General features: G+C 39.4%; 1 protein-coding gene across 6 annotated transcripts in view; it reads right to left on the reverse strand.

The window, feature by feature from the left end:
- Positions 1-27172, reverse strand: part of ERBB2IP (erbb2 interacting protein) — a 122799-nt gene that overhangs the window by 59029 nt on the left and 36598 nt on the right. For all 6 annotated transcript variants that reach the window (XM_014964930.1, XM_014964924.1, XM_014964928.1 and 3 more), the window contains 3 exons: positions 19436-19492; positions 7664-7861; positions 3298-3415 (listed from right to left, as the gene is read on the reverse strand). In XM_014964930.1, the coding sequence (XP_014820416.1) occupies positions 3298-3415; positions 7664-7852 (307 nt within the window). In that variant the 5' untranslated portion in view covers positions 7853-7861; positions 19436-19492. The remainder of the gene's footprint in view (positions 1-3297; positions 3416-7663; positions 7862-19435; positions 19493-27172) is intronic.

A 27172-nucleotide genomic window follows, 5' to 3' on the forward strand; every position in this document is an offset into this window, starting at 1 on the left:
AGCTTTCAGGAATAGTGGGAGACAAAGGCTCAGTATTGGGGCTGGTTGTGTTTAACATCTTTATCAATGACCTGGACAACACCAAGTTGGGCAGGAGTGTTAATCTGCTTGAGAGTAGGAAGGTTCTACAGAGGAATCTGGACAGGATGGATGGATGGATGGCATGAGGCCAATAGTACAAGGTTCAACAAGGCCTGTTGGGTCCTGTACTTGGGTCACAACAACCCCACGTAGCACTACAGTCTTGGGGAAGAGTGGCTGGATAGCTGCCTGGAGGAAAAGGACCCAAGGGTGTTGGTCAACACCCAAATGAATGAGCCAGCAGTGTGCTCAGGTGGCCAAGGCCAACAGCATCCTGGCCTGTATCAGAAATGCAAATATACTCTGCGGCCAGCAGGACCGGGGAAATGATTGTTACCCTGTACACAGTACTGGTCAGGCCACACCTCAAATCAGGTGTTCAGTTTTGGGCCTCTCACTACAAGAAAGACCCTGAGATGCTGCAACTCATCCAAAGAAGGGCAACGAAGCTGGTGAAGGGTCCAGAGCACAAGTCTTATGAGGAGCAGCTGGGGGAACTGGGTTTGTTTAGTCTGGAGAAAAGAAGGCTGAGGGGAAACTTTATTGCTCTCTACAACTACCTGGAAGGGGGTTGTAGTGAGATGAGGGTTGGTCTCTTCTCCCAGGTAAAAAGTGAGAGGAAATGGCCTCAAGTTGCACCAGGGGAGGTTTAGATTGGAAAATAGGAAAAAAATTCTTCACTGAAGGGGTTATCAAGCACTAGGACAGGCTGCTCAGGGTAGTGGCTGAGTTGAAATGGCTCAAAAGGAAGCAGTCTTCGAGAAATAAGGAGTTAAAATGTAAGCTGGGTTCCTTCTTTAAATCCCCTATCTCCTAACAAGGTCGACAATACTGTTTTGCTGCTTCAAGACATCATTGTGCTGGTCTCAGGACTACTCCCTACATTCCTGCATCCTCTCTTGTCATAGCTCTGAGTAGTTGCAGGCCCCGTTTGTGGTCAGTTAGGCTACATTTGCTAGATCTTACCAAATCACGAAGGTAATAAATTGTTTGAGAGAACAGAACGAGTTGATAGGAAGGAACACCAGAACATGAAGTAGTGGCTTCAGCAATTTTAGGATGAACCAAGGTCACTCCGACCTTGCCAAGTACACCAAGAAGCTACCCAAATTAGGAAGAGTTCAGAAGTTTAATCCGAGGAAGACTCACAAGACGATCCCCCACCCTGATGAAGGCACCGGAACTCCCACCAGACGACTCCCCAAAATGGAAGACTCCGCCTATATATGAATATGCATGTAAAGATATGAATATGCATGTAAAGATGATGTAACCTACACTCAAACTTGTATAAAAAAGCTGCACTGATTGCTAACCGACAGAACTCTTTGTCCAGGGCGGCCTGGAGAGTTCCCCAACGCGTTGTTAATAAATACCTCCTGCTTATGGACTTGAAAACTTAGTCTCTGAGCAGTTTCTATTTTATGAGCAGTTTCTATTTTCTGAGACTGCAGTTTCTATTTCGCCTTTTGGGGCAAATTCGGCATCAGAAGCACCGTCCTGGAGGTATTTAAAAGGCATGGTTTACTGGTAGACTTGGCAGTGTTAGGTTTGCAGTTGGACTTGATGATCTTAGTGGTCTTTTCCAACCTAAACAATTCTACGATTTTAAGATGTTCCAAGTAAACAAGCATGTGACCTCAGGACTATTTCTGATGTGCAACACTAGGCAGAGAAGCTATCCAAACCGTGATAAGATTGAGAACAGGCACATGGTAATAGTTTAAATAAGCTTGTGCCCTGTCATTTCTTTGAAAGGTTTTAAAAATAAAACAAAACAACACCTAGAAAACAGAGCTTCATATTTTACAGGGATAGTGTATCGTTCAGCTATTGCCTCCTTAAATTCTTTATATGCCTCAGAGGAACAAGTGCTCTTTCAGCAGCTCTCTGAAGGCTTAGCTAAAGGTTACACCATTTTGGACAGACAAATAACTCCCTAGCTGGTAAGTGACCAGCTGCCTATTTACGTATATAAGCTAAGGAATTTGCCAGCCCTAGAATTCAAATGCCCGTTTGCTGCTTTTAAGTCTTCTGCATGTGAACTTGTGTTGGAAACAGTCAATCCTTTCAACAGTTCAGTCTAGGACAAAAAGATGATTCTTTCTCTGTTTTGTGTCAGTATGAAAGTTTAAGGCCAGTGTTCTTTAAGAAAGACTATTAATCCACTTGTACCAGGAGCAGAACAGTGATAATCGGGTCCATTTATCACAGTAAATGCTACGTTCATTAGGCAAAAATAATAAAGTAACAGTTTAAATACAGATTGGTCTACAATGGACAATCAAGGAGAATGCCAAGTCCTCAACAACTGGAATATTTTATTAATAAATCAGAACTTAACTTTGTGAAGTCATAATTAGCTAGCAGTCCAAATAAAACAATGAATTTAATATGATAAAATCTTTGGCATGCAATTCTTATTTTCAAATATAATTTCAAGGAGAGGTCCTCTAACTTCACTTCAAATTAGTAAGACAAGACTATCATACCCTTATCAATTAGCATGACTGAAATCTTTTTTCACTCAAGTAAGCCACACAAATAGGTCTGATGACAATGTAAGTTATTTTAATTTCCTCACAGTTGCACAGATCTGCCAACTTGCCAAAGTAGCACCATTAATAAAATCCCATGCATATAATACTTGGCTCACAACATTTTATAATTTATAAAAGGCTGACTCACACAGAATGATAGACTTTTAACAAGTCAGACAAGTGAACCAGTCATTGTCCATAGTCACTTTTCCCCAAGTGACAGAGGTTACCATCCCCAGAGCAGAACAGCAAAGCAGCCATTAAACAGAACAGCAAGACAGCTCATTAAAATAAATTGAAAATAAGTTTCATATGAAACAAAATGTAACAATATAATCTGGCAAAATTTTACAAATTCTTGTGCAAAGTCTTCAGTGTAGTGAAACATGAGGAAAGACGCTACAAGTAATTCAAGCATATACATTTTGAGAGAATACAAAATACTTCTCAATATCGGTTTTGAGTAATGAATCTCTAAGTGCAAATTTAAGAGATAAAATTAAATATCACAACCAGACCATAAAAGTGCACCTTTTTGTTAAGCATCGGTTTAGAGTTGTAATTTAAAATTTGCTAGCTGTGTAGCTTCTAGAAATCATACTTTCACTAGTGTCTTTGTACAGTCAACGGTGCTTTGCCCTTTATCTACCCCAATACAATAAGTGAACTGACTTACCATTCTTGCTGACATCCAGTTCCCTGAGATTAATGAGATTTGCAATGGATGCTGGCAATGTGGTTAGATCATTGTCTGGCAAACTCAGCTTGTGCAGAGACTGACAGTTAAAAAGTTGCTATTGAAACAGAGAAAAAAAGTGAATGAGACTTTCTCTTAGTTTCCTCTACATAGCTTTTGTTTTTAATCCCTTTAAATCTCTGACCTTACAGCTTGAAGGCCAGACTCTTTAGAGGTTTTGAACACAGAAATTTTATTTAACTAGTTTTATTCAAAATTGACTAAGTTTACAATACTTAGGAAGGCAAAAAAACTGCAAATAGTCACAAGCCAGCTGCTATGCTTAACACTTCCTACAAATTTCTTCTCATATCTCAGAAACCGTGACCCGTAGTTACACATCATCTTGCAAACATCGCAAAATGTTTTCCTCAATAGACACACCATGTGATACCCCAGAGTTAATTACAGTCTCTTAAAAAAAAAAAAAAAAGTATTTTTTTGAAGTCAAATGGTTCTGGAACACAGGATTTGAGTAGATACTGATCTTCTTTAAGAGTTTAAATTTTATTCTATTGTAACTTACAGTATTTTTTTTTCCTCTTCCATGCTTCCTACATCAGGTACACAAAAATTCAACAAAATTATGACAAGAACTAGCAAAAATTTTGATCTAAGCATGTAGAAAATGGTATACAAACATTTTAAACTGTATCAAATATTAGCTCACAGCCAGATCTCTTCCTATATGCAAGGTACCTTGAGATTCTTACCCAAAAACTTTAGAAATTGAGAAAACATACAGTAATATTATTATTCCATACAGTAATATTACTGTAATGGAAGCAAAATCCTCAAATTATATGTAGGAGCTTTACAGTTGGTACAAAAAAAATATCTGTAAGAAAGTGGACAGTTCAAGGAATGAGCTTTAGCTTGCCTATGGATGTTTCTAATTTATCAGAAACGAGCACCTGTTAGAACTAGTTGATATCATTAAGGCTTTGAAGAGTTACAAGTTATTTAGGATATTATATGAGAAGTAGGGCCATTCCTTTATTTCAGTACTTCAAGCAAGAACATCTACTTAAAACTCACCCCTGAAAACAATAATCTGGACCCTTGGAATCAATAGAAATTTCCTGGATTAGTCAGGTGAAAGCAAATGCAGCATAAGGAACTTCAAGATCCCTAATAAGGAAAGGCTGAAAGTCTCTTTAGTCTGGAGAAGACTGAGGGGGAATCTGATCAATGCCTATAAATACTTAAAGGGAGGGTGTCAAGAGGAAGGGGCCAGTCTCTTTTCAGTGGTGCCCAGTGACAGGATGAGAAGAAATGGACACAAACTTGAATGTAAGAAGTTCCATCTAAACATGAGGAGGAACTTCTTTACTTTGAGGGTGGCAGAGCACTGGAACAGGCTGCCCAGGGAGGTGGTGGAGTCTCCTTCTCTGGAGACATTCAAAACCTGCCTGGATGTGTTCCTGTGCAACCTGCTCTAGGTGGACCTGCTCTGGGGAGGGGGTTGGACTAGATGATCTCCAGAGGTCCCTTCCAGACCCATGTGATTCTGTAAAGGAAAATGGGGGAGGGGGGAGAGGAGGGAGAAGGAATTTTGTATAGCATTGACTTTGTAGTCATTCCTTTTGTTGTTCTTTTTTAATGTCTGCATATTCAGTGATTAAGTAGATCATCATTATTGTTAGTAAACACTAACATAGGACTAACTGGTCATATAATTAAGAACTATTTTACTGCAGAATTCCAATTTCTTCCAAACAGCAAAGTGAGAGGGAAAACTAAAGTTGCTAGTTTGAGCTTTTTAGCTCAAATGCACACTGTTGACACTTGGGAAAAACAGAGTACCTTCTGAGGTATGATTTAGCACACAAAATGAAAGCATTTCAAATGCCCAGTCACTTTAGAAACTAAGACTACACACCAGCGCTTTGTGTAAAGCGAAGTCCTTCTCTACTACCATCTTTCTTTCCACCACAGTTTGCTCACACTGTGGCCTCAGCCAGTCAACTAAATTGAGGAGCTATGCTGCAAGAAACAATTTTTGAGGTATGCTGCAGTTCTGAAAATATTTGGAGTATCTAAAAAAACAAAACGACACACACTGACAGGCCATTTCAGTGATCAGGTTGACAAGATAGTCCCAAACCAGTTGAGTTGTGGCATACAAAGGGCAGCAAATTGCAAAACAGGCATAAGAACACACCACCAGGGGCAAAGACCAAAGGGGAAGAGTGGGAATATCTTAACCAGGCTTTTTACTGAAGCTGGAGACATCCTACTAAGTACCGCACCCTCTGTCTGAGATGGCTTAATTAGAAGCCTTTTTCAGAGTTGAAAGACTAAATAACAGCTTGGGTTAGGGGAAAGGCATACACAGCTTGAAACTCTGGCTTCAAACTGGCTAGGATTATTCCAAACATTACAGGCCTTCCCCTTACAGATCTTCTGTGGATAGGTTTAAGATTGCAATTTCTGTCAAATGATTAAATAAACCACTTTTACTACATCTTTACTACTCCCTGCTCTCTCTGCTTCCTTCCTTTATAGTATTTGAATTTTTATATGTGGTTTTTTTTCTTTTGAAAATTGAAAGGGTAGCAAAAAATAATGACCGAAGTTACTCAAAAGCTGAAAAGAATGCTTAGCTTCTCAAAAATGAGCCTATATGGGTGACCTATTATAACATACATACACATTAACATGAAGCTAGTGTAGGCTATTACAGGTCCATGCAGTTCAGCACAGAAAAGCAAAAAGGAACAAAACAACTATGTTCAAGCAGTATTGCTTGAACAAGCACCTTGTTCAAGCAGTGGATTTCATATAGGAACCAACAAATGAAATCAAATGGCATGTAACAGAAAAGGAGGACAAAGTACACTAACCACTTATTCTGGTCTAAAATGCCAAAATGCATTCATTTGATCAGTACAGTTTGTCATACACTCAATTTTTTAGAGAATTATGAGTTTGGGAGGAAAGCGTTTGCTTAGTTCTTATGATTTAGGAAATGGGACATTTTATGCAAGAAGAGTGCAGAAGATTTCCTTTCTTTTTGGCCAAAAGAGGTATTTTATTCTGTTTAAGCACTGAAATTTTATTCTTCTCCAATTAAAGAATGGGAGAGAGGAATGAATTTCTGAAATGTGAAAAAAATTCAAAGGCTGATACAAAAATCTTTAAAAGCAAGCCACTAAAATCTAAAGTCACTAAGTCTAGAGTAAAGAAATATCTGCTTGGGAAGAATACAGCAGTGGAAGTTCTAAACTATGACAGACTTCAGCAAAATGTCTAGTTCTAACTTATATATTGTTAGCTCTATTCAACATAAAAAAACCCCAGATTTTCATGGGTGACTTCTCAGGACCATTTAAGGTTGGATTTTCAAAAGCACCCAGCTGGTTTAAGTCAGCTTTACTGGAATCCAGGGCTTCTGATAACTGTCCAGTTACTATCCTGAAATTGGTTCATCTCCTTATTTCACTTATCTTTCCAAACTAGCAAAACCTGAAGGGGTTATAGCAAACTTTCCAAATACCTAACAAAGCATTCTACAGTTGATCTGCACGACAGTGAAGATTACTACACAAGTGCAACAAAACAATTCTAAAGATTAAGTCTTTTATCTAATTAGTAAGTTTTCAATACCACCAAGAGAGGAAACAACTCTATTGCAGTGATCACTTTGTATTACTCAAAGTCTCACTAGCACAAATTTTCATTCTTTTCTCTAGTACATTGTTAATTCAGCATGTAGACTTGTGTTCTGATTTCAGAATAATCAACAAATACTACCTTCCATAATAAAGATGTAATCAAAGTGGCATTCCAGATCTCTAGTTTTTGAACTAAAGCAATTTGAGAGACTTCAGAAAGTCTCTCCAGTGACAAACCAAGAGGAAAGCAGGATTTCATGTGAACAGATACTTTGGATTGTAGCTATCTTTTGAAGGCACAGAGATCTGAACAAGACATTAATCTCACCTCCTCTAATCTTCATGTCTTATCAGAGATACAAAATAATGCCACAATTTGTTGAATGCAGTTAGTTGGTTTGAGCAGACACTGCCACAGAAATAAATTAGCTTGCTGCTTCATCTATATACCTCAAGGATCATTTGCTTAAGCAGTTTCATCCCAATTCATGCAGCAAACTTGTCAAGCTGGAACACAAACATTGCTTCTACCAGGGCTGCTTATTCTGAGACCAACATTTACCTAAAAATATTTAGCAAACTGCAGCCTAAAAACTGAAGCAGAAAGCTAGACACTATCTCAGCTCCTAAAATGATGGTGAAGTAATAGAGTTAATAAACAGAACTAAAAGGAAAACCACCCCACATACCTTTGGAAGCTCTTCAATCTGATTAGCATCTAAATAGAGTTCTTCCAAGGTCTTTTCAAAAGTAAAAATCTCCTTAGGCACCTGTTCCAGGCTGCAGTGAGAATAATCAAGTGTAGTGACTGTTTCCTCCTCTCCACGCAGACAGCGGCATGGCACCAGCCGCACAAACAAATTCCGCTTTGTTGTCATTTTCAGGCACTGTAAAACAGAAATTGATCAATTTAAAAGCCAAGACAACTTCAAAAATACTTACACCAGCAGTCTTCCCCGGCTGCTAAATACTTAAAAAATAAAGAAGTGTAACATAACTGCATATGTATATGTGTGTATGCACATATTAGAGAGAGAGAATTTATTTATTTTCTTTTAAACACAACAGATCCGTAGCGGCATTAAATATGTTTAAAACACCTACAGGCCCTAGACGTCAAAATTTAGCCCATAACTTGTCACCTGCTAACAGAGCCCTACATTCCAGAGAAGCAAAGAATTTTGAAGCAGCAGTTTTGAAGCGTCAATTGTGTTTTTACAACACAGCATACCCCTATCTTTACAAAGGTTAACAGGATGATATTTTTGCTTCACATAATAAAATCCACCCTCTATATCAAAATACACCAGAGCATTAAAATTTAGCTATAGGAAAGCTAATTTATTTTTTTTTGGTGATAAGATGAAATAAAGTTCCTTAATCTGAAATCCCTCATTTAAAGACAGAATACAACAAAAAGAGCCAGTGTGGTTTCTACCAACTGTTCTGTCTAAAGTTTAAAAGGAAACGTCTCCAAGTGCATAGATAAATAAGTGACTCCTTTTTGCAACTCCATGCAGTTTGGAAAAATTCAATACGTCTTGCTGAGCACACTGGAACTAAGGAAACTTCATTTTGCTAGGGAAATGTATGTTTCTTCCTTTAAACTGGATCATTGCTACAACATTGCTACAGGAGAGTCCCCTCTCCTCTCCATGGCTTCTAGGATCTTCCTACTCAGCAGCAGACAGCAAACCTAAATGGTGCAAACTGACTAGCTGATCACTGATGGCATATGTCAGCCATGTTCTGCCTCTTTTCTTCTCAGCAGGAGCACAAGTTTAGGTTTCTTTCCTCTAATTAGCAACAAATTTTCACAAAATTCAGAAACAATGCTCTTCAAAATGTCACCTCAAGTTTCAAGTTTGGCTGAAATCAGATGACGGGCTCAAAAATGTCTCGGGAAGGACCAGTAAGTGCAGACAGACAACAGGATCATGTAAGCTTTATTTCCTCAGGAAACTCATCTAAAAATACATACTGATCCAAACCAGCATGCAATATTTATTTTCTCAATCAAACTGTCAACAATCTGAATTAAAATGTGCTTTTTTAAATTTCCTTCTTTTTCCGAAATTGCAGAATTTTTATTTCAACTTCTGGATTGGTGACAGGAAACTTTCTTCTCCAAGTGCCAAAAAAGCCTTTCAGATATATTTAGTAGACTGCACTTCAACTTTCAAATAGTATGTTAGTAATACAGGGAGAAAATAAAATACCATGACCACTGCGCTATATGAAGTCACAGGCTTCAAGATCCCTCTTACTGAGACAAGAAGTCATGCACTTGGATTTTCCTCTGTGGGTACATAGTTTGCCAAGTACTTCACAGTATATTTAATTTATATGACAACAGGTCGAGGGGCTGCTGTACGTCAGTGCTTTCACTAAACAGAAATACAACTTATCACTCAGGTTTGACAAATTCAAATTCTACACCCAGTCATTAAAAGGATGGAAGAAAACTCTCTAATTAGAAAGTGGGATGTCAAGACTTCCTTTTTTAACAATGCTTCAAGGTTGCTAAGATTTTGTTACAATGTTAATTATCTATCAACTACTTAATACTTCCCATAAAACTTCAGCCATGTTATTTAAACAAGTGATCTAAAAATAAAACTATAACTGTATTGCAATCCAAAGAGTGTACAGATTGCAAAATCCACACTGGGATTTCCACAGAATGGGAAAGTCAGCAAGAGACAGCGGAATCTCCGCCAGCTTCTTCCACAGGAACAGGCTCCAGCATGACATCCTCCAGCCACCCACAGTCACCCGAGAATGCCACTGAAGCTGAGGGGCTCACAGGGTCAGAGCTACCCAAGCCTTCTTTCTCCAAGCCTCAGAGCCTGCTGTGAAGGCATAAGAGGAATTCCACAACTAACATTTACAAACTTAAAAGCCTTTAACAAAAATAAACATAGTCTCATTTTGTTATTACTTCAGAGATCAGCAGAGCCGTGGAAAAACGATCCACTTCAGAAAGAAGCATCAACAGCAGACTCTTCAAACAGGAGTATAAGCAGGAGAAGATACACCTTGGAAACAACAAGGACTGGAAGCAGAAGTTGTACCTGTGAGTGGATTACCAGAAGTCTGGAAGGGGAAGACACACCTGTATCATACTAGTTGCAGCCATCAGTAAGTTCACCTCACCCAGTCATTTAAACTTCTGAGAATTATGTTTTGGTTTCCAGAATACAAAAAAGTTCACTACATGGTTCATGTCAAAGTAAGATACCTTTTTCATTCAAATCCCTCAAAACGAGCATACATTACACTGTTTGCCCTCTCTTTTTCAATGGCTGTTTTCTTCCTAGCTAGTCACACTTGCCCAGGTCTTAAAAGTTTCTGAAGCAACATAATTCATATGGCCTAACATCAGAAAACAAACATATGTAGTTTTCCTAACTGATGCCTTTATTTTGTAATAGAGATCTTGGGTATTTGGGGTGGTTGTGGAGGGAAGGTTTGGTTTTTGGTTTTGTTTGTTTGTTTTTTGTGTGCTTTTTTTATAAAAAGATCACATTCATTCTCAGCACTTTAAACACAGAGCAGTAAATAAATGCCTGGACAATTTCACAGTGTTGGGTCTCATCTACAGTCAGTTATCATGTCAATTAAAGTACCTAAACTCACAGCTCACATCTCAAGCCAAAACAGTCAAACCCATTTAAGTACCAAATAAACAAGCCTCCTCCAGAATCACTGATTTCACCAACTTGAGCATACACCTAATTATAATGCTTCAAAAACCAGAATGAACCAAGAGAGCTGCATTTAAGGAAATGTATGAAACTACACAATGTGATTTAGTTCAAATTTGTCTTACGTTTGTTCAAATCTTACTTCTACACATATATAAACAATTGTTTAGCACTGGTGGTTCTACAACAGAGATGTGCTGCCAATATAGGAAATGGGTGCAGCAGAATAGTTCCAGAAAAGTATTCCACACCACCACTCTCCTGATATACAGGTATCTCAGAGAAGTGCACGTATAAGTATATATATACACACACATACACAGTCAGCACACCCCTCCCTATCTGTCTGTCTGTCCATCTGTCCTGTAGTCAGTTGCCCAAGCAGAAAAACTGTAACAGAGGAAAGGAAGGATGTACTATAGAAGAAAGTCCACTGTTACAATTACCAAAGACAGGCAAATATAATATTGCACAGAACATGTGCTTTTCTTATATTGCTCATAATAAGAACTTCTCCATGGATAGTTTGGGCTAACACATAGAAGGTAGCAAGGAACATGAAGTATAGCACTGCTTCCCTTCGCAGAAAACAGGGAAGTGTGGCAAGCAGAAAAATCCTAGTTTCATAATATACCACATCAAAAGGCACCAAATCAAAAAAATTGCTTTGTAAATCTACAACACCGTGATGGCTTATTTTTCTCCATCAATGAACAACTCCAAATTTTTAAGAGGCAAATCTACTAAAGAACGCAGAGAAGAGAGAAAAAAAAAACCAAACAAAACTCCCTTGTTCCCTAAACCATTAAAGCCTTTCATGTTCAGTGTTTACACCCAACAGAGGAAAAATCACGATCTTCATATAGTTTTGGGGTTTTTGGTTTTTTGTACTCCTTGAAGGAATAGGGAGGGAAACATATAATCAGAGGCTTATCCTTATAATCATTAAAGACTCAAAGGTTGGAAGGCATAATGTAGAATTAGCTGTGTTCTATTTCTGAAGACTTAATCTATCACCCCAAAAAATCCATGTTAAAAAAATACCTAGTTTAAATTGATAAGTTTGGTAGTTATAAGCTATCAGATTTGTGATTTTTTTTATTTTTTTCCCTCTATGAATTATTTGTAGCATTTATGTCACACTTTTTCTAGCTTATTTGAGGACTACATCTAAGGATCAGAGATGCCGTAATATCTCTACTAAACTCAAAAATACATGAGTAGTTGAAACTACACAGATATGTGGATTTTAGTAAGTACAGTCTTCACTCATTCATATACACTGTGTCAGTAACAAGAAAAAATCCAAATAACTACACAAAATGTGACAAAGGAAAATGTTACCTACTGACCTACCTATATCCTGAAGGTAGCAACAACTATGCAGACAGGTTTTCCTCTAGGGTTTCAATGGGGATGAAGGCTAATTATTCTGTGAAGTCTCAAATTTGTGAGAAAATTAAATGTTTTCTGATATAAGTACGGTAGTCTATATAAGTATGGTATAATGGTAGTGCTTAACCAGTATGATCAAAAAGATAGGGAGATAAAGAGTTCACAACTGAAAGATGTTTTGCTCTAAAATTGTATGCAATTTCTTTAATATATCTATGTCAAAGCTTCATATTATTTTTTCTGTCTATCTATATAACTAGATAGATATAAGTTCATATAATCTATCCCATTTGAGACCATGAATAACTTGGAGCATAGAAGTTTCAGAATTGATAAGCAAGGCCAAAACGATCAAGGGGTATTAGGCACTGGTTCAAGAAGGCCCCAATATCCAAGACAGAAAATATAAAAAAAAAAATAAAATCAACCCTTAGATTTTGAAATTGAGGGTTCTCTACTTCCAGATACATGCTTACCACTCCCCAACTGATCAGAGAGCAGACAAAGCACCTACTACCAGTGTCTGATTTAATTACAGTTATCAGCCCTTCACTGTTCCAAGCAGTGGTTGACAAGTGCTAAAGCCAATCAAGTGGCAAGTTGAGAGCACTGCACATTTAATCAATATTCAGAAAAAAATATTGGAGAAGCTAGAGCAGAGCAAAGGCTGTAATTCTGCCACATCTATACTTTAACAACAGTGGACTGTATCTATGTGGTGGGTTCACCTTGACTGTCTGTCAGGTGCCCATCAAGCCACTCGTGTCACTCCTGACTTCTCTACCTCCTCACCCTGAGAGAAACAGGGGGACAGTGAAGGGGGGTTCATCACATGTTGTCTCTGCCCCTCCTTCCTCTTCACACTCTTTCACTGCTCCAGCGTGGGGTCCCACCCACAAGAGACAGCTCTCAAAGAATTTCTCCAACGTGGGTCCTGTCCTGTCCAGAGTGTGCAGTCCTTCAGAAACAGGTTGCGCCGGTGTGGGCCCCATGGGGTCACAGTCCTGCCAGCAAACCTACTCCAGTGTGGGCTCCTGTCTCCACAGGGCCACAAGTCCTGCCAGGAGCGTGCTCCAGCACAGGCTTCCCATGTGGTCACAGCCTCCTTTGAGCATCCACCTGCACCAGTGTGGGGTCCTCCACAGGCTGCAAGTGGATGTCTGCTCCAATGTAAACCTCCATGGGCTGCATGGGGACAGCTTGCCTCACTGTCGTCTTCACCACCAGCTGCAGGGGAATCTCTGCTCCAGCACCTGGAGCAGCTGCTCCCCTTCCTTCTTCACTGACCTTGGTGTCTGCAGAGCTGTCTCTCTCACATATTCCCACTGCTTTCTCCTGGCTACTGTCATGCAGCAGTTCTTTTACATTTTCTTGAATATGTTACCACAAAGGTGCTACCTATGTTGCTTTGGCCAGTGGTAGGTCCCATCTTGGAGCCGGCTGGAACTGGCTCCATCCAACACAGGGGCAGCTTCTGACATCTTCTCACAGGAGTTACACCTGCAGCCCTCCCGCTACCAAAACCTTACCACATACACACAATACAGTATATAAAGGTGACACATTTTTACTGAATAGCATAAAATCACCCAAAGCAGAAAAGCACAGCATCAGTTTAAAAAGACGAAGACCAAGGAAAGAAAGCAAGATCAACAACAAGCATGGATACATACTAAACATTAATCCAGAAGAGACAGCATCATCCAGTGATGACAGCATCATCCTGTGACCATCCACTCTTTCCTGGACCTCTTTCATGATTCCCTGCCATCCCTGTCATCCAAGTACCTGGCAGCCCAACATCACCTGCAGATCTGCCAGAACCCCATGGGACATTTATGTTTAACCACATGTCTATCTATGTTTTGATATCTAAATATATATGCACAGTAATACATATCTATATAAAAAGGAGAATATAAAGTCTGCATTTTCAAGTCTTTTTGTCTGAATTTTTGAAATGGAATACAATATGCAAGCACCCAAGTTAACAGTCTCAGCTTTGGAAGTCCCACAGTTTTCACCAAGAGCTACAGCTATGCACTAGCTTCCAGAAGTTGTTGGCGTAGCTAAATGCTTCTCATGGGTTGGGGAAAAAACACACAACCCACCACCACAACACAAGAACAAACAAAAACAAAACAAAAGACCCAACTAGGTATCACTTTTCTTTGAAAATTCTGAACTCAGGCTTGTTACAAGTAGAGCTTAAATTCACAGTAATTTTGTTCCTAGTCTCTGTTAATTTGCTCTAAAAGCAGTAGTTTCACTGCACCATTAGTCCCTTAAATTTCCTGTTTGATGCTAACAGGATGTGACCATTTATGCTCTAAGCTGGTGAAAGCACTTTTTTTCCCTCCCTCAAGCCTTTCAAAAGGGTGTTACATCAGCAGCAGAGCTGAAAATGAAACGACCTATCAGATGTTTGTACCAAAAGGCATGAACAAATAGGCACAACAATATCTGGTCAGGTTCTTTTTAGCCCACTCCACTATCTACAAACAAGTTCAAAATTACAGAGCTGAGGATGTGTAAACACAGGAAAGGGAAAGATTGGGTTGGAGAGCATGTAACCTAATGTGCAACCCGACAAATACAAGAAGGTTTATTTGGCCAACAGACAGAATCCCAACATACTCCTGTTGAAAAAAAGAATTATGAAAAAAAAAAAGTAACTTAAGAATCTTATTGAAGCCACTAAAAAAAAAAAAAAAAACGCAAAAAGAATTTATTGCTAATTCTACATTAAAGAATGAGTAGGAAATGAATCTTCCTAGACAGGAAATAAAAACATGGACCAGTCTGTCAGGAATGTTTATGGTTTTTCTATTCCTAAAGCAGCAACGTGCACCACAGAAGATAACCAGACACAGGCTATTTGGCTTGTTGATGAAAAAGGCTATACCTTTTCAGAATAATTTAAATTAATATCGTCCAGCTAAGAACAGCAATAGTCCTCATGAATTTGGAGAAACTAACACTCTTGGCTCTTACAGTAAAGAACACAATTGTCCTTAATTCTTTAGCCTCAAAAACTACTTCACTGCTCTTGCTCATCAGCAAATTCTATAAAGAATCCGGAGGGGGCAGTGCTAGGGTTGGGTCAGGCTTCCCTTAAAATCAATCCGGTCCCCTTAGATGGAAATGGTGAAGTCTTAATTTAATAGAAACCAGCCGGCACCTTGTAAACCCTAGCTTCAAAGTTTGTTTCTCTGCAATCCTTTTTCTTGTTCTCTTTAGGAGAGGAAAGTATGACTCAAACCTAATGTCCACTGAGAAGAGGTTGAAACATGAAAAGACAGTATGTACTATGAAGAGACTGCCTTTTTCTAAGTGGCACTGGCATTCCCTGGTTGAGGTGTCAAAGCCTCATTTGGTGAAAATGCCAAGTTAAGGCAACTTTCAGCTCCTCCTCCCTCTCATTGAAGCTATTTCTTTCTGTCTCTTCTAGCGAAAAAAAAAAAAGAAATTGCAGAACTGGAATAGTTATGTCATTCATTTCACTGAATGAGACTGGCAAGCACACGTCAGTACAAACCACCGGGGGAGAGAACAAAGAGGGGTTTGGAACTAAAAAGGGGTTTGGAAGCATTTCACCATTTTAATGTGAAGCTACAAAGCTTCCTCACTGAAAACAATGCTCGACTGCATCCATAGCTGGAGGTACCCACGCAGGCAGGGAACACCAAAATACACACTGTACTTGCTCACACACAGCATTCAGAGCAAAAGAAATAAAAGGCATTACTCATGGAACTACAATGGTGCATGGTAACAACAGGAGGATGAAAACATTAGTAAATACAACAAATAATAACCAATTGTAAAATGCAAAAATATGAAGGATGCTTGCTACATTTTTTGAGAAAATACAGGGAACAGAGAGGGCAGAAAACAGTTTTGCTTTGAATGATTCAACCGCTGCTCGGATATAAGCAAAACCAGTGATACTTTACTCCTGGCTTGCTGAAATAGCTCAGAGCTGGTAACAAAACTCAAGGCTTCTCTTGGGGTGAACTACTTTCCAAGCTCCCAATGCCTATTTAAAAAACAAACAAACAAAGAAAAAAGCCCAATAGCAAACCACACCAAAGAACACCAAAGAACTGAAAACACCCATCTACCTCCAAGGGCCAAGGCAGCAAGACAGTTTCAGGTAACTCCCAGAAGATCACTGCTACGTGTGAATTTTTGAGACATTTGCTCAAATATTATGTCTTTTGTACTCTATGAAGTAAATTCCAACCAGATTTAAATTTACTCTTTCTGTTTTGTTTTGCTTTAAAATATTCAGAAATCCTCTATGCAATTAAGATCTGAAGTTCTCGATCAAACTATTTTACAAAACCTCTTTACTTAGTTGTAATGATGTTGATGGTATCAATAACATTTTCTTGGTTAACCAGATACTTGGTGCAACAGTTATTTTCCAGTAAAGATATTTATCTAAACTGACTACACTAAAACAACCCGATGAGTTATTTTGACAAGTAAAACCCATGGTAAGTTTATCAAAAGAAATCTTTGGAATATTTATTTGTATTCATTTCTGCAATTGTAAAAAAGCAGAAATACAACAAAGTAGTCAGTACTTGGCCTTATCACGCCAAAAGCTTAACAACAACAAAAGGAGTTTGACTTTGCAAAAAACAAAACAACAAAAGAATTATTTTTAAACTGAGAAAAGATGCAAAAAAATCTCTTGGCAAATACCTACATAATAAAATATTCTACTTCAAGCATAGCCTTTAACTGAAATGCAGTACTATTCTATATTCTTATAATCCTAGACCAAAGCATCAATAAGGCACAGATATATCAGAGTACAGATTTGTAATTTAAGGCAAGATCCATTACAGAAACACCCTCAGCAAAAAGAAGAGGATGAGGAAAATTATAGATTGAGTTTAGATTGAAAAAATAAATTAAAAAATGTTCAGATATCCAAAAAAAGTCATTTTGGCATATTTTTTTTTTAAAACATTTATATTGACTTTTCATATTAACACTACATAGTATCTACACAATAGCACACACACATCCTGTCACTACACAACCACAGCCCAGGTAGTTACAGCTTAGTTCTCACACACTTCCTTTTTGCTCTTTTTCTGGGGCAGTCCTAGAAACTAAATTTCATCCGGACAGCCAAACTATTCAAGTAAGTGCCACTACAACATTTCATCTGAAGAATGGTCTCTAATTGTATATCATTAACAATGCTGCTGAGATTAGCATTAGATGTGAGTTTCATTTCTGATGTTCGACTTGATTGCATATTCTTTGAGTATTTGTAGTGTTACTAAGAAAACATTAAGAGGAATAAATTGATTTTAAAAACCACTGTGCTTGAGTCTCACTCATTTCTCTTCCCAGAAAAAAAAAACAAAACCCATAGAAATTCGAGAATATCTACTATGACAAACTGAAGTTTGAAGGAAACTGCAGGAGCCCCTCAAACCTTCATGAAATATTCAAAAAACTGAGCTGTTTGACAGCCATGACATTGATATTTTAATATTTCAACACTAATGTTTTCAAATGGCAAAAGATTGGGGTTTTGTGTTTGTCACTTTTAAGTTAATACATAGCCAGGAACATGAAATATTTACCCCAATAGCATACTGAAGTGAACTCCATCCTCTACTAGCCACCATCTCTCCCTTTTTTGAAAAAAGAGAATAACGACAGCTACTGTACAGCTACTAATCACAGTTATTTGGTACAGCTACCTGCACCAAGGCTACTTCAGAACTCCTTTGCTTTCAGAATCCACTAATTTCTGCACTTTCTTTCATTGTTGCTGTGAAAAAGATCCATGGAAACAAACGGGACTAAATCCTGACTTTCTATACAAAGAAAACAATGAAAATTAAATACACCGAGCAACCAGACTAAGAGATGGTAAGCCTCTGGAAGAGATATAAAACCATATTAAACCGCTTATGCTCTGGGTTTAGTCCTTTGAGGGATTATGTCTGGATCTACTGTATGAGTAAATACTGGGTATCACATACTGTCAACATCTATTCAAGCAGAAAGGAAGTGATAGTGTCGTAATTCCTCTAGTTACAACAACTAGTCACTAGTTGTAACGGTGTCTTATTTGCTCCAGTTATAACAATTATAGTCAAAAGCGCTGAACCGTCGTAAGGGAACGGAAGGAAAGAGGCATTGCTAGTCATTTGCCCATAGGATGCAACAAACCTTACGGAGCAGTAAGCACAGCTGAAGCAGTGCAGCAACAGCACAGTTTCTTAGCTCAGCAGAGAATGCCAAAGCACACAAAGCCTACAGCCTTGCGGGCTACGCAAAAGGATAGAAAAAGCGAGCATGTGCACATGCTTCCATGTTCTTAAGTATGTGCTGTCTGTAGCAATGCCAGATGAAATATGCAGAAGATTTTCTATGTTTTAAACTGATATTTTATAGTAAACCTCAAAATCCCAGCATGTGAAATGTCAATATTTATTAGTGTTTCCACAATCTGAACAGCACTATTAATAAAATCAGAGCAGATGGAAGCTGCTGTCACATGTTGGGGGTGGGGGTGGGTGGTGTTCGTGGGAGAAGGAGGGGAGGGTTAACTATAACAACTCCGTCACAGAAATGAATACAGAAGTTCTGAAAATAGAATTTTCTATTGGGAATTCTTTTTATTCATGAGAAATACTTGCCTCTACAAATCCTTACACTATGAGGCAAAGCAGCCTAGTGCCACCTGCACTGGCATCATTTAATAAAGAAAACAAAAAAGCTGATTCTAAACAGGTGTTGCTTTTCCATAGAGCTTTGAACAAAAACTGAACTTTATCTGGCTTCTTAATACTTTTCATGTCCTTAAGCATGCTCTCTAGCTAAAGAATGTTAATACAACAAGAGAGAAATGACATGATGCGATGTTTGCTTACACTTTACATCAGCAAACCAGAAAGGACCGTAAGAAATTCAGCAAGCATTCAAAGCATTTTTTCAGGCATCTTTTATTCAAGTTTTTCAAAAATATGATTATTTTTATTAAGAACTAAAAAAAACTTACCTAAAAAGGCTGTATAAAATGCAGAAGGTGCATAAGCTAAAACATTTCACAATGGACTCTGAGCTTTAAAGCAGAAATATTTCCCTGCAACTTAGTTTCCCATATACCTCCCATTCTGTATGCGCACACAATTACATGTAAATACATATCATTCCCTTAGCTCTTCAACAGATATTTATAACTAAAAATTTGCCTTCGGAAGAACATGACAGATGATGCAGAATAAAATTCAAGTGCTATGTAGGTGATTATTACCACATATGAATAAAGAAGAGGGTTTCTATTTTAATATGTTGTGTAGTTGGTTCAGGCATACTTACCACTGTGTTACTTTTTCCTCCCTGCTGCTTCTTCCCTGAGCTTTCAAAGCCAACATTCTGTTTAAGACAAAGGTACAAAAATTTTAGTCAACCCTATCCCTACTAGATAAGAAAAAAACTATTAGCATACTGTATTGGATATTTGTTTTGCTTTCAGATATTTGGGCTTGTTTTTTAAAAAGAAAAGCTCTACATGTGTATGAACTGTAGCCTTAAGATTTCAGAGAACTTGGAAGACTTTCAAGACAGTAAAAATTACATATATACTTTTGGAGGAGATTATTTTGTGTAACATAGTACAAACCACTGCTTTTATCCTACTTTAATTTTGACTTCATAGCATTCTGTCTACCAAGTTGTTTCATTTCTACTCCATTTTAATTGCTATATTAAATTATTAGATCTCTTATATGACATCTCTTGCACACAATTCTAAAGAAAGTGAACAAAAATATCAGAAGTTAACAGAACATGAAAACAGCATTATCATTAACGTTAAGAATTTTTTAGAAAGTTGCAACATTTAATAAGGCATATTAGATCACCGAAGCTATCTTTGCTGAAGTAGAACAAATACAAAAAAAAAAAAAACCAAAACAATCAACACATTCAACTGAACACATTCAAAATTAGTGGCTAGACCTATGGAAAGGATAGATTTTGCCTCCAACTAAGAAAGTAGAATATATTTTCAGAGGGATTAAATGTCACTATGGTCAGACAGATCATCTAAGTGAGTACGAACAGGCCTAGAGAGGCCTGAGAGGTGGGCCTGTGCAAAACTTGTGAAGTTCAACAAGGCCAAGTGCAAGGTCCTACATCTGGGCTGGGGCAATCCCATGCACAAATTCAGGCTGGGCGGAGGATGCATCGAGAGCAGCCCTGAGAAGGGCTTAGGGGTGCTGGTGGATGAGAAGCTCAACATGAGCCAGCAATGAGCACTGGCAGCCCAGAAAGCCAACCAGATCCTGGGCTGCATCAAAAGAAACCTGGCCAGCAGGTACAGGGAGGCGATTCTAGGCCACCACTCCACTCTGTTGAGAACCCAGCTGGAGCACTGCATCTAGCGCTGGAGCCCCCTACATAAGAAAGACATGGACCTGTTGGAGCAGGTCCAGAAGAGCGCCACAAAGATGATGACAGGGCTGGGGCACCTCTCCCAAAAAGACTGGCTGAGAGAGTTGAGGTTGTTCAGCCTGGAGAAGAGAAGACTCCAGGAAGACCTTATAACAGCCTTCCAGTTCCTAAAGAGGGCCCATAGAAAAGATGGAGAGGGATTCTGTCAGGGAGTATAGCAATAGGATGAGGGGTAAAGGTTTTAAACTGAGAGAGGGGAGATTAAGAGTAGATCTTAGGAAGAAATTCTTTACTATGAGGGTGATGAGGCACTGGAACAGGTTGCCCAGAGAAGTCATGGATATCCCATCCCTGGAAGTGCTCAAGACCAGGCTGGATGGGGCTTTGAGCAACCTGCTCTAGTGGGAGGTGTCCCTGCCCATGGCAGGGGGGTTGGAACTCGATGATCTTTAAGGTCCTTTCCAACTGAAACCATTCTATGATTCTATGAAGTCATGTATAATAGCTAAGGAGCTGAGTCAGGCAGAGTATAATCTGTCAAATTTGTAGTACCTAGGAAAAAATACTACATTGTGTGGAACACAGGTAGCAGCTTCATTCAAAGGATTTACCTATAAATCAATCTATATTTCATATCTTTCCAATAAAAGGAGAATCAGCCCATGAAAAAATCATCATCAATACATCCTCAAAAAAATCCTAAAACAGATTTAAAATCAAAAAATTCTTCCAGAGGAATTAAAATTCTTTGAGGTTGGGTAAGAAGCAAGCAGCAGTACAATCACAGAACAATGAACTCTTTAGGAAGTCAGGATTTTCACAGCAGGATTGTGCTATAACCAACTTTCACATTACACGTCCTTCAGGAATCACTGGTGCCAGTTTCTGCATTTGTACCAAATAGACTCCAATGCACTATACTGCATAAATCTATTAATTTATTCTCAGTAGGACAGCCAGGACACACAAATAGCAAGGGGGAAACGTCAGATGTAAAGTAAGGTAAAAGTAATACTAAAGCCTCAAATCTTTCAAGTTTCTTTCTGAAAAAAAAAGCCCCTATCTGTTTAGCAAGGCTCAGAAACACAGAAAAGCAGCACTGAAGACAATTTAAAAAAATCAAGACAGACAGTAAGGCTCAAACTAGATTCTGAAACCTAGGGTCTTTGGAGAGAGTCTGTCAAACTTCCATGGCTGCATGCTTCTTTCCTTTCCCATAGTGCTTTTCTCGTAGTGAAAAACTATTTAATCTTTACAAAAGCTATTCAAAGGCACTATACACAAACTCCCAAACAGAAGAAATGCAGGTTTGCAATAGCTCTGCTAGAATAAACAGAATTAATCCAGAGAATACAACAGTGCAGGGCTGGATCTGACAGCAGGACAGTCAGGTGATTGTGCCTCTGGAACGAAAAAGGCGTAAGGTCAAGATTTTGCAAGCAGAGCATTCAAACTACAAAAAAGATCAAAGAAATTGCTAGCCCCATAATCACCACAAAAACAATAAACAGAAAGGGATTACTCTTGCATCATTTCCTGACACCTGTTAGGCTGCCTCTGTTGAAATGCCCAGAAGAATAAAAACCATGGTAGGGAGCCATTACCAAATCACGAACTGTTTGCAGAGTTTCAAGCCAAGCACAAGGAACTCATCCTATCCCAACCATCCAGAGGAGAAAATAACAGCAAGTAGGATGTGTGCGCACGGAGGCAGGAGTTCACACTGCCACCTGGCTATTTCAAGTCATTCTGCTTTGGAGCTTAACATTCAACTGAACACATTCAAAATTAGTGGCTAGACCTATGGAAAGGATAGATTTTGCCTCCAACTAAGAAAGTAGAATATATTTTCAGAGGGATTAAATGTCACTATGGTCAGACAGATCATCTAAGTGAGTACGAACAGGCCTAGAGAGGCCTGAGAGGTGGGCCTGTGCAAAACTTGTGAAGTTCAACAAGGCCAAGTGCAAGGTCCTACATCTGGGCTGGGGCAATCCCATGCACAAATTCAGGCTGGGCGGAGGATGCATCGAGAGCAGCCCTGAGAAGGGCTTAGGGGTGCTGGTGGATGAGAAGCTCAACATGAGCCAGCAATGAGCACTGGCAGCCCAGAAAGCCAACCAGATCCTGGGCTGCATCAAAAGAAACCTGGCCAGCAGGTACAGGGAGGCGATTCTAGGCCACCACTCCACTCTGTTGAGAACCCAGCTGGAGCACTGCATCTAGCGCTGGAGCCCCCTACATAAGAAAGACATGGACCTGTTGGAGCAGGTCCAGAAGAGCGCCACAAAGATGATGACAGGGCTGGGGCACCTCTCCCAAAAAGACTGGCTGAGAGAGTTGAGGTTGTTCAGCCTGGAGAAGAGAAGACTCCAGGAAGACCTTATAACAGCCTTCCAGTTCCTAAAGAGGGCCCATAGAAAAGATGGAGAGGGATTCTGTCAGGGAGTATAGCAATAGGATGAGGGGTAAAGGTTTTAAACTGAGAGAGGGGAGATTAAGAGTAGATCTTAGGAAGAAATTCTTTACTATGAGGGTGATGAGGCACTGGAACAGGTTGCCCAGAGAAGTCATGGATATCCCATCCCTGGAAGTGCTCAAGACCAGGCTGGATGGGGCTTTGAGCAACCTGCTCTAGTGGGAGGTGTCCCTGCCCATGGCAGGGGCTGGGGCAATCCCATGCACAAATTCAGGCTGGGCGGAGGATGCATCGAGAGCAGCCCTGAGAAGGGCTTAGGGGTGCTGGTGGATGAGAAGCTCAACATGAGCCAGCAATGAGCACTGGCAGCCCAGAAAGCCAACCAGATCCTGGGCTGCATCAAAAGAAACCTGGCCAGCAGGTACAGGGAGGCGATTCTAGGCCACCACTCCACTCTGTTGAGAACCCAGCTGGAGCACTGCATCTAGCGCTGGAGCCCCCTACATAAGAAAGACATGGACCTGTTGGAGCAGGTCCAGAAGAGCGCCACAAAGATGATGACAGGGCTGGGGCACCTCTCCCAAAAAGACTGGCTGAGAGAGTTGAGGTTGTTCAGCCTGGAGAAGAGAAGACTCCAGGAAGACCTTATAACAGCCTTCCAGTTCCTAAAGAGGGCCCATAGAAAAGATGGAGAGGGATTCTGTCAGGGAGTATAGCAATAGGATGAGGGGTAAAGGTTTTAAACTGAGAGAGGGGAGATTAAGAGTAGATCTTAGGAAGAAATTCTTTACTATGAGGGTGATGAGGCACTGGAACAGGTTGCCCAGAGAAGTCATGGATATCCCATCCCTGGAAGTGCTCAAGACCAGGCTGGATGGGGCTTTGAGCAACCTGCTCTAGTGGGAGGTGTCCCTGCCCATGGCAGGGGGGTTGGAACTCGATGATCTTTAAGGTCCTTTCCAACTGAAACCATTCTATGATTCTATGAAGTCATGTATAATAGCTAAGGAGCTGAGTCAGGCAGAGTATAATCTGTCAAATTTGTAGTACCTAGGAAAAAATACTACATTGTGTGGAACACAGGTAGCAGCTTCATTCAAAGGATTTACCTATAAATCAATCTATATTTCATATCTTTCCAATAAAAGGAGAATCAGCCCATGAAAAAATCATCATCAATACATCCTCAAAAAAATCCTAAAACAGATTTAAAATCAAAAAATTCTTCCAGAGGAATTAAAATTCTTTGAGGTTGGGTAAGAAGCAAGCAGCAGTACAATCACAGAACAATGAACTCTTTAGGAAGTCAGGATTTTCACAGCAGGATTGTGCTATAACCAACTTTCACATTACACGTCCTTCAGGAATCACTGGTGCCAGTTTCTGCATTTGTACCAAATAGACTCCAATGCACTATACTGCATAAATCTATTAATTTATTCTCAGTAGGACAGCCAGGACACACAAATAGCAAGGGGGAAACGTCAGATGTAAAGTAAGGTAAAAGTAATACTAAAGCCTCAAATCTTTCAAGTTTCTTTCTGAAAAAAAAAGCCCCTATCTGTTTAGCAAGGCTCAGAAACACAGAAAAGCAGCACTGAAGACAATTTAAAAAAATCAAGACAGACAGTAAGGCTCAAACTAGATTCTGAAACCTAGGGTCTTTGGAGAGAGTCTGTCAAACTTCCATGGCTGCATGCTTCTTTCCTTTCCCATAGTGCTTTTCTCGTAGTGAAAAACTATTTAATCTTTACAAAAGCTATTCAAAGGCACTATACACAAACTCCCAAACAGAAGAAATGCAGGTTTGCAATAGCTCTGCTAGAATAAACAGAATTAATCCAGAGAATACAACAGTGCAGGGCTGGATCTGACAGCAGGACAGTCAGGTGATTGTGCCTCTGGAACGAAAAAGGCGTAAGGTCAAGATTTTGCAAGCAGAGCATTCAAACTACAAAAAAGATCAAAGAAATTGCTAGCCCCATAATCACCACAAAAACAATAAACAGAAAGGGATTACTCTTGCATCATTTCCTGACACCTGTTAGGCTGCCTCTGTTGAAATGCCCAGAAGAATAAAAACCATGGTAGGGAGCCATTACCAAATCACGAACTGTTTGCAGAGTTTCAAGCCAAGCACAAGGAACTCATCCTATCCCAACCATCCAGAGGAGAAAATAACAGCAAGTAGGATGTGTGCGCACGGAGGCAGGAGTTCACACTGCCACCTGGCTATTTCAAGTCATTCTGCTTTGGAGCTTAAGCAGCTATGTACTGAAGAAAAGACAGGAGTTACAGAATCTGACAAGAACAATGAACTCATTGCAACCAATGTCACCTTAACTTCACTTGAAACTATGACATTGAGTCAGATAACCTTAATCCTGTATCAGAATACAACAGCTAAGACTGTTGTAACTACAAGTGTAAGCACTGATGAGACTTCAGTAGCAGAAACCCTCCCAGTTTCCACACATTCACATCACCAGGCCCAGTTCGTAGGAAAGCACAATGGTCGCCCAAAGAAAACAGACCAGGGTATTCAGAAGAGGCAACGGTAACCAAGCACCTGGACCTTGACTAGCTCAGATCATGACTTTCCTATTTGTTCCGCAGAAATGGTAACAGATGCTTTAAATGACTAGTGGTAAATTACCCTCAAGGTAAAAATACCTAACGAAACCTTTTTAAACCCCTACTCTAACATGTAATATTAAACACATCAGACTAAGCCTTATTATCTGTCATTTTCCTCCAACCAAAAAGGAAGAGTCCTAGCACTCAGCTTAAAGTATGGGGAGAGCACCGGGGAAAACTATCATGTGTTCATCCTGTTCTTACTCTCCCTTGGGTATAACCCAACTGCTGCTAGAAAACTGCCAGATGGATTTTGGTCTGCTCCAGTGCAGCTGTTCTGATCACTTCACTGTACCCTGGAGGCTGTTCACATCTCTTAAGTTTTTCAGTTCCAGTTTACCACTGGTTTTAGATGAGTAAGGCCTGAAATTGACCCAAACATCTTTCTTACTATGATTTTCACACAAATGTATTTCACCTAAAATCCTCATCATTCTTTCAGTTGCTTATTGGAGGACTTTGAACAGCTACTGATGTACTCACAACACTAGCAGCAAACTTTCACACAACAGATCAGAAAACATGGCTATACTTCAGTGCAGTCAATGACAATGAATAACTCCCAGGCAGTTTTCACTTTCTCCAGTCTGTTTAAAAAAATTAAAAAACAGAGCACAGGGAATTCAGAACACTTCCTTCACTTAAGGAAGGGTTGGAAATAAGTGTCTTAAAAATTGCTTTCTTCAGAGACAGTTGAGGCAGCCTTCCCTCCATTTTAAATAGTGGAATCAGAAATAACCGTGAATTGTTTCTTTAAATAATTCCAGGAGAGTATTGATAGAATCCAGATTATCTATGCTCAGTCTTTAAACATCCACTCACATTTAGTGAGAATGTATGTTTTTAGCTAAAAAGACTTTACATTGATCAAGACTATCCACAGCAGAGACACACATTAAGCAAAATGAGACCCCATACTGAAGCACTAAAATCCATCTTGCAAAACAAGAACAATTTCAGGGCAATGAGGTATTTTTCCTTTTGGAATGGGGACCAGGAAGATGAGACGTTCTGAAGCAGACCAAGGAAGTGCAACTATATGCACAATCAGTGTCACTGTCCTCAATGAAGCAGGTTTTACTTGCACAAGGATACTTAATAAAAATATTTTGGTTATGAGTATCAGGGGAGTATATACAAATGTGCATAATCATTTCATACACAACAAAAATAAAAAACAAGCTTTACTGTCAGTGGTTACTGGCAAGATTCTTATTTGATCACAACCTGCCACACAGGTGAGGAATGTGTGCCTTACAGTGAGCTAGATTTAAAAAAATAGTAACATCTGATCTTGATTGAGGAAATAAAAGTTAAACACAGCTGGCAAAATATTTGTCTCTAGATAGCATACCTTTGAAATCAAACGGACATTTTGCACAAAGTAGACCACAGACAGTTTAGTTAATCTTGAATTCCCACACTGGGGAACAGGGAGGGGTGAGAGGGGATGACCAGAGAGACACAAAGGATTCAGACACCATTCTCAAGAAAGAGTGCATCTTGTTTTTCCTGGAAGCAGACAACGTCAACATGTCTCACTGTTTCTCCTTACTTCAGTGCCTGAACCAAAACCAGACACTTAGAATGAAGCAAGTAAACAA

The sequence above is a fragment of the Calidris pugnax genome, unplaced genomic scaffold (genome assembly GCF_001431845.1).
Source record: "Calidris pugnax isolate Ruff unplaced genomic scaffold, ASM143184v1 scaffold273, whole genome shotgun sequence".
In the NCBI taxonomy this organism is placed as follows: Eukaryota; Metazoa; Chordata; class Aves; order Charadriiformes; family Scolopacidae; genus Calidris; species Calidris pugnax.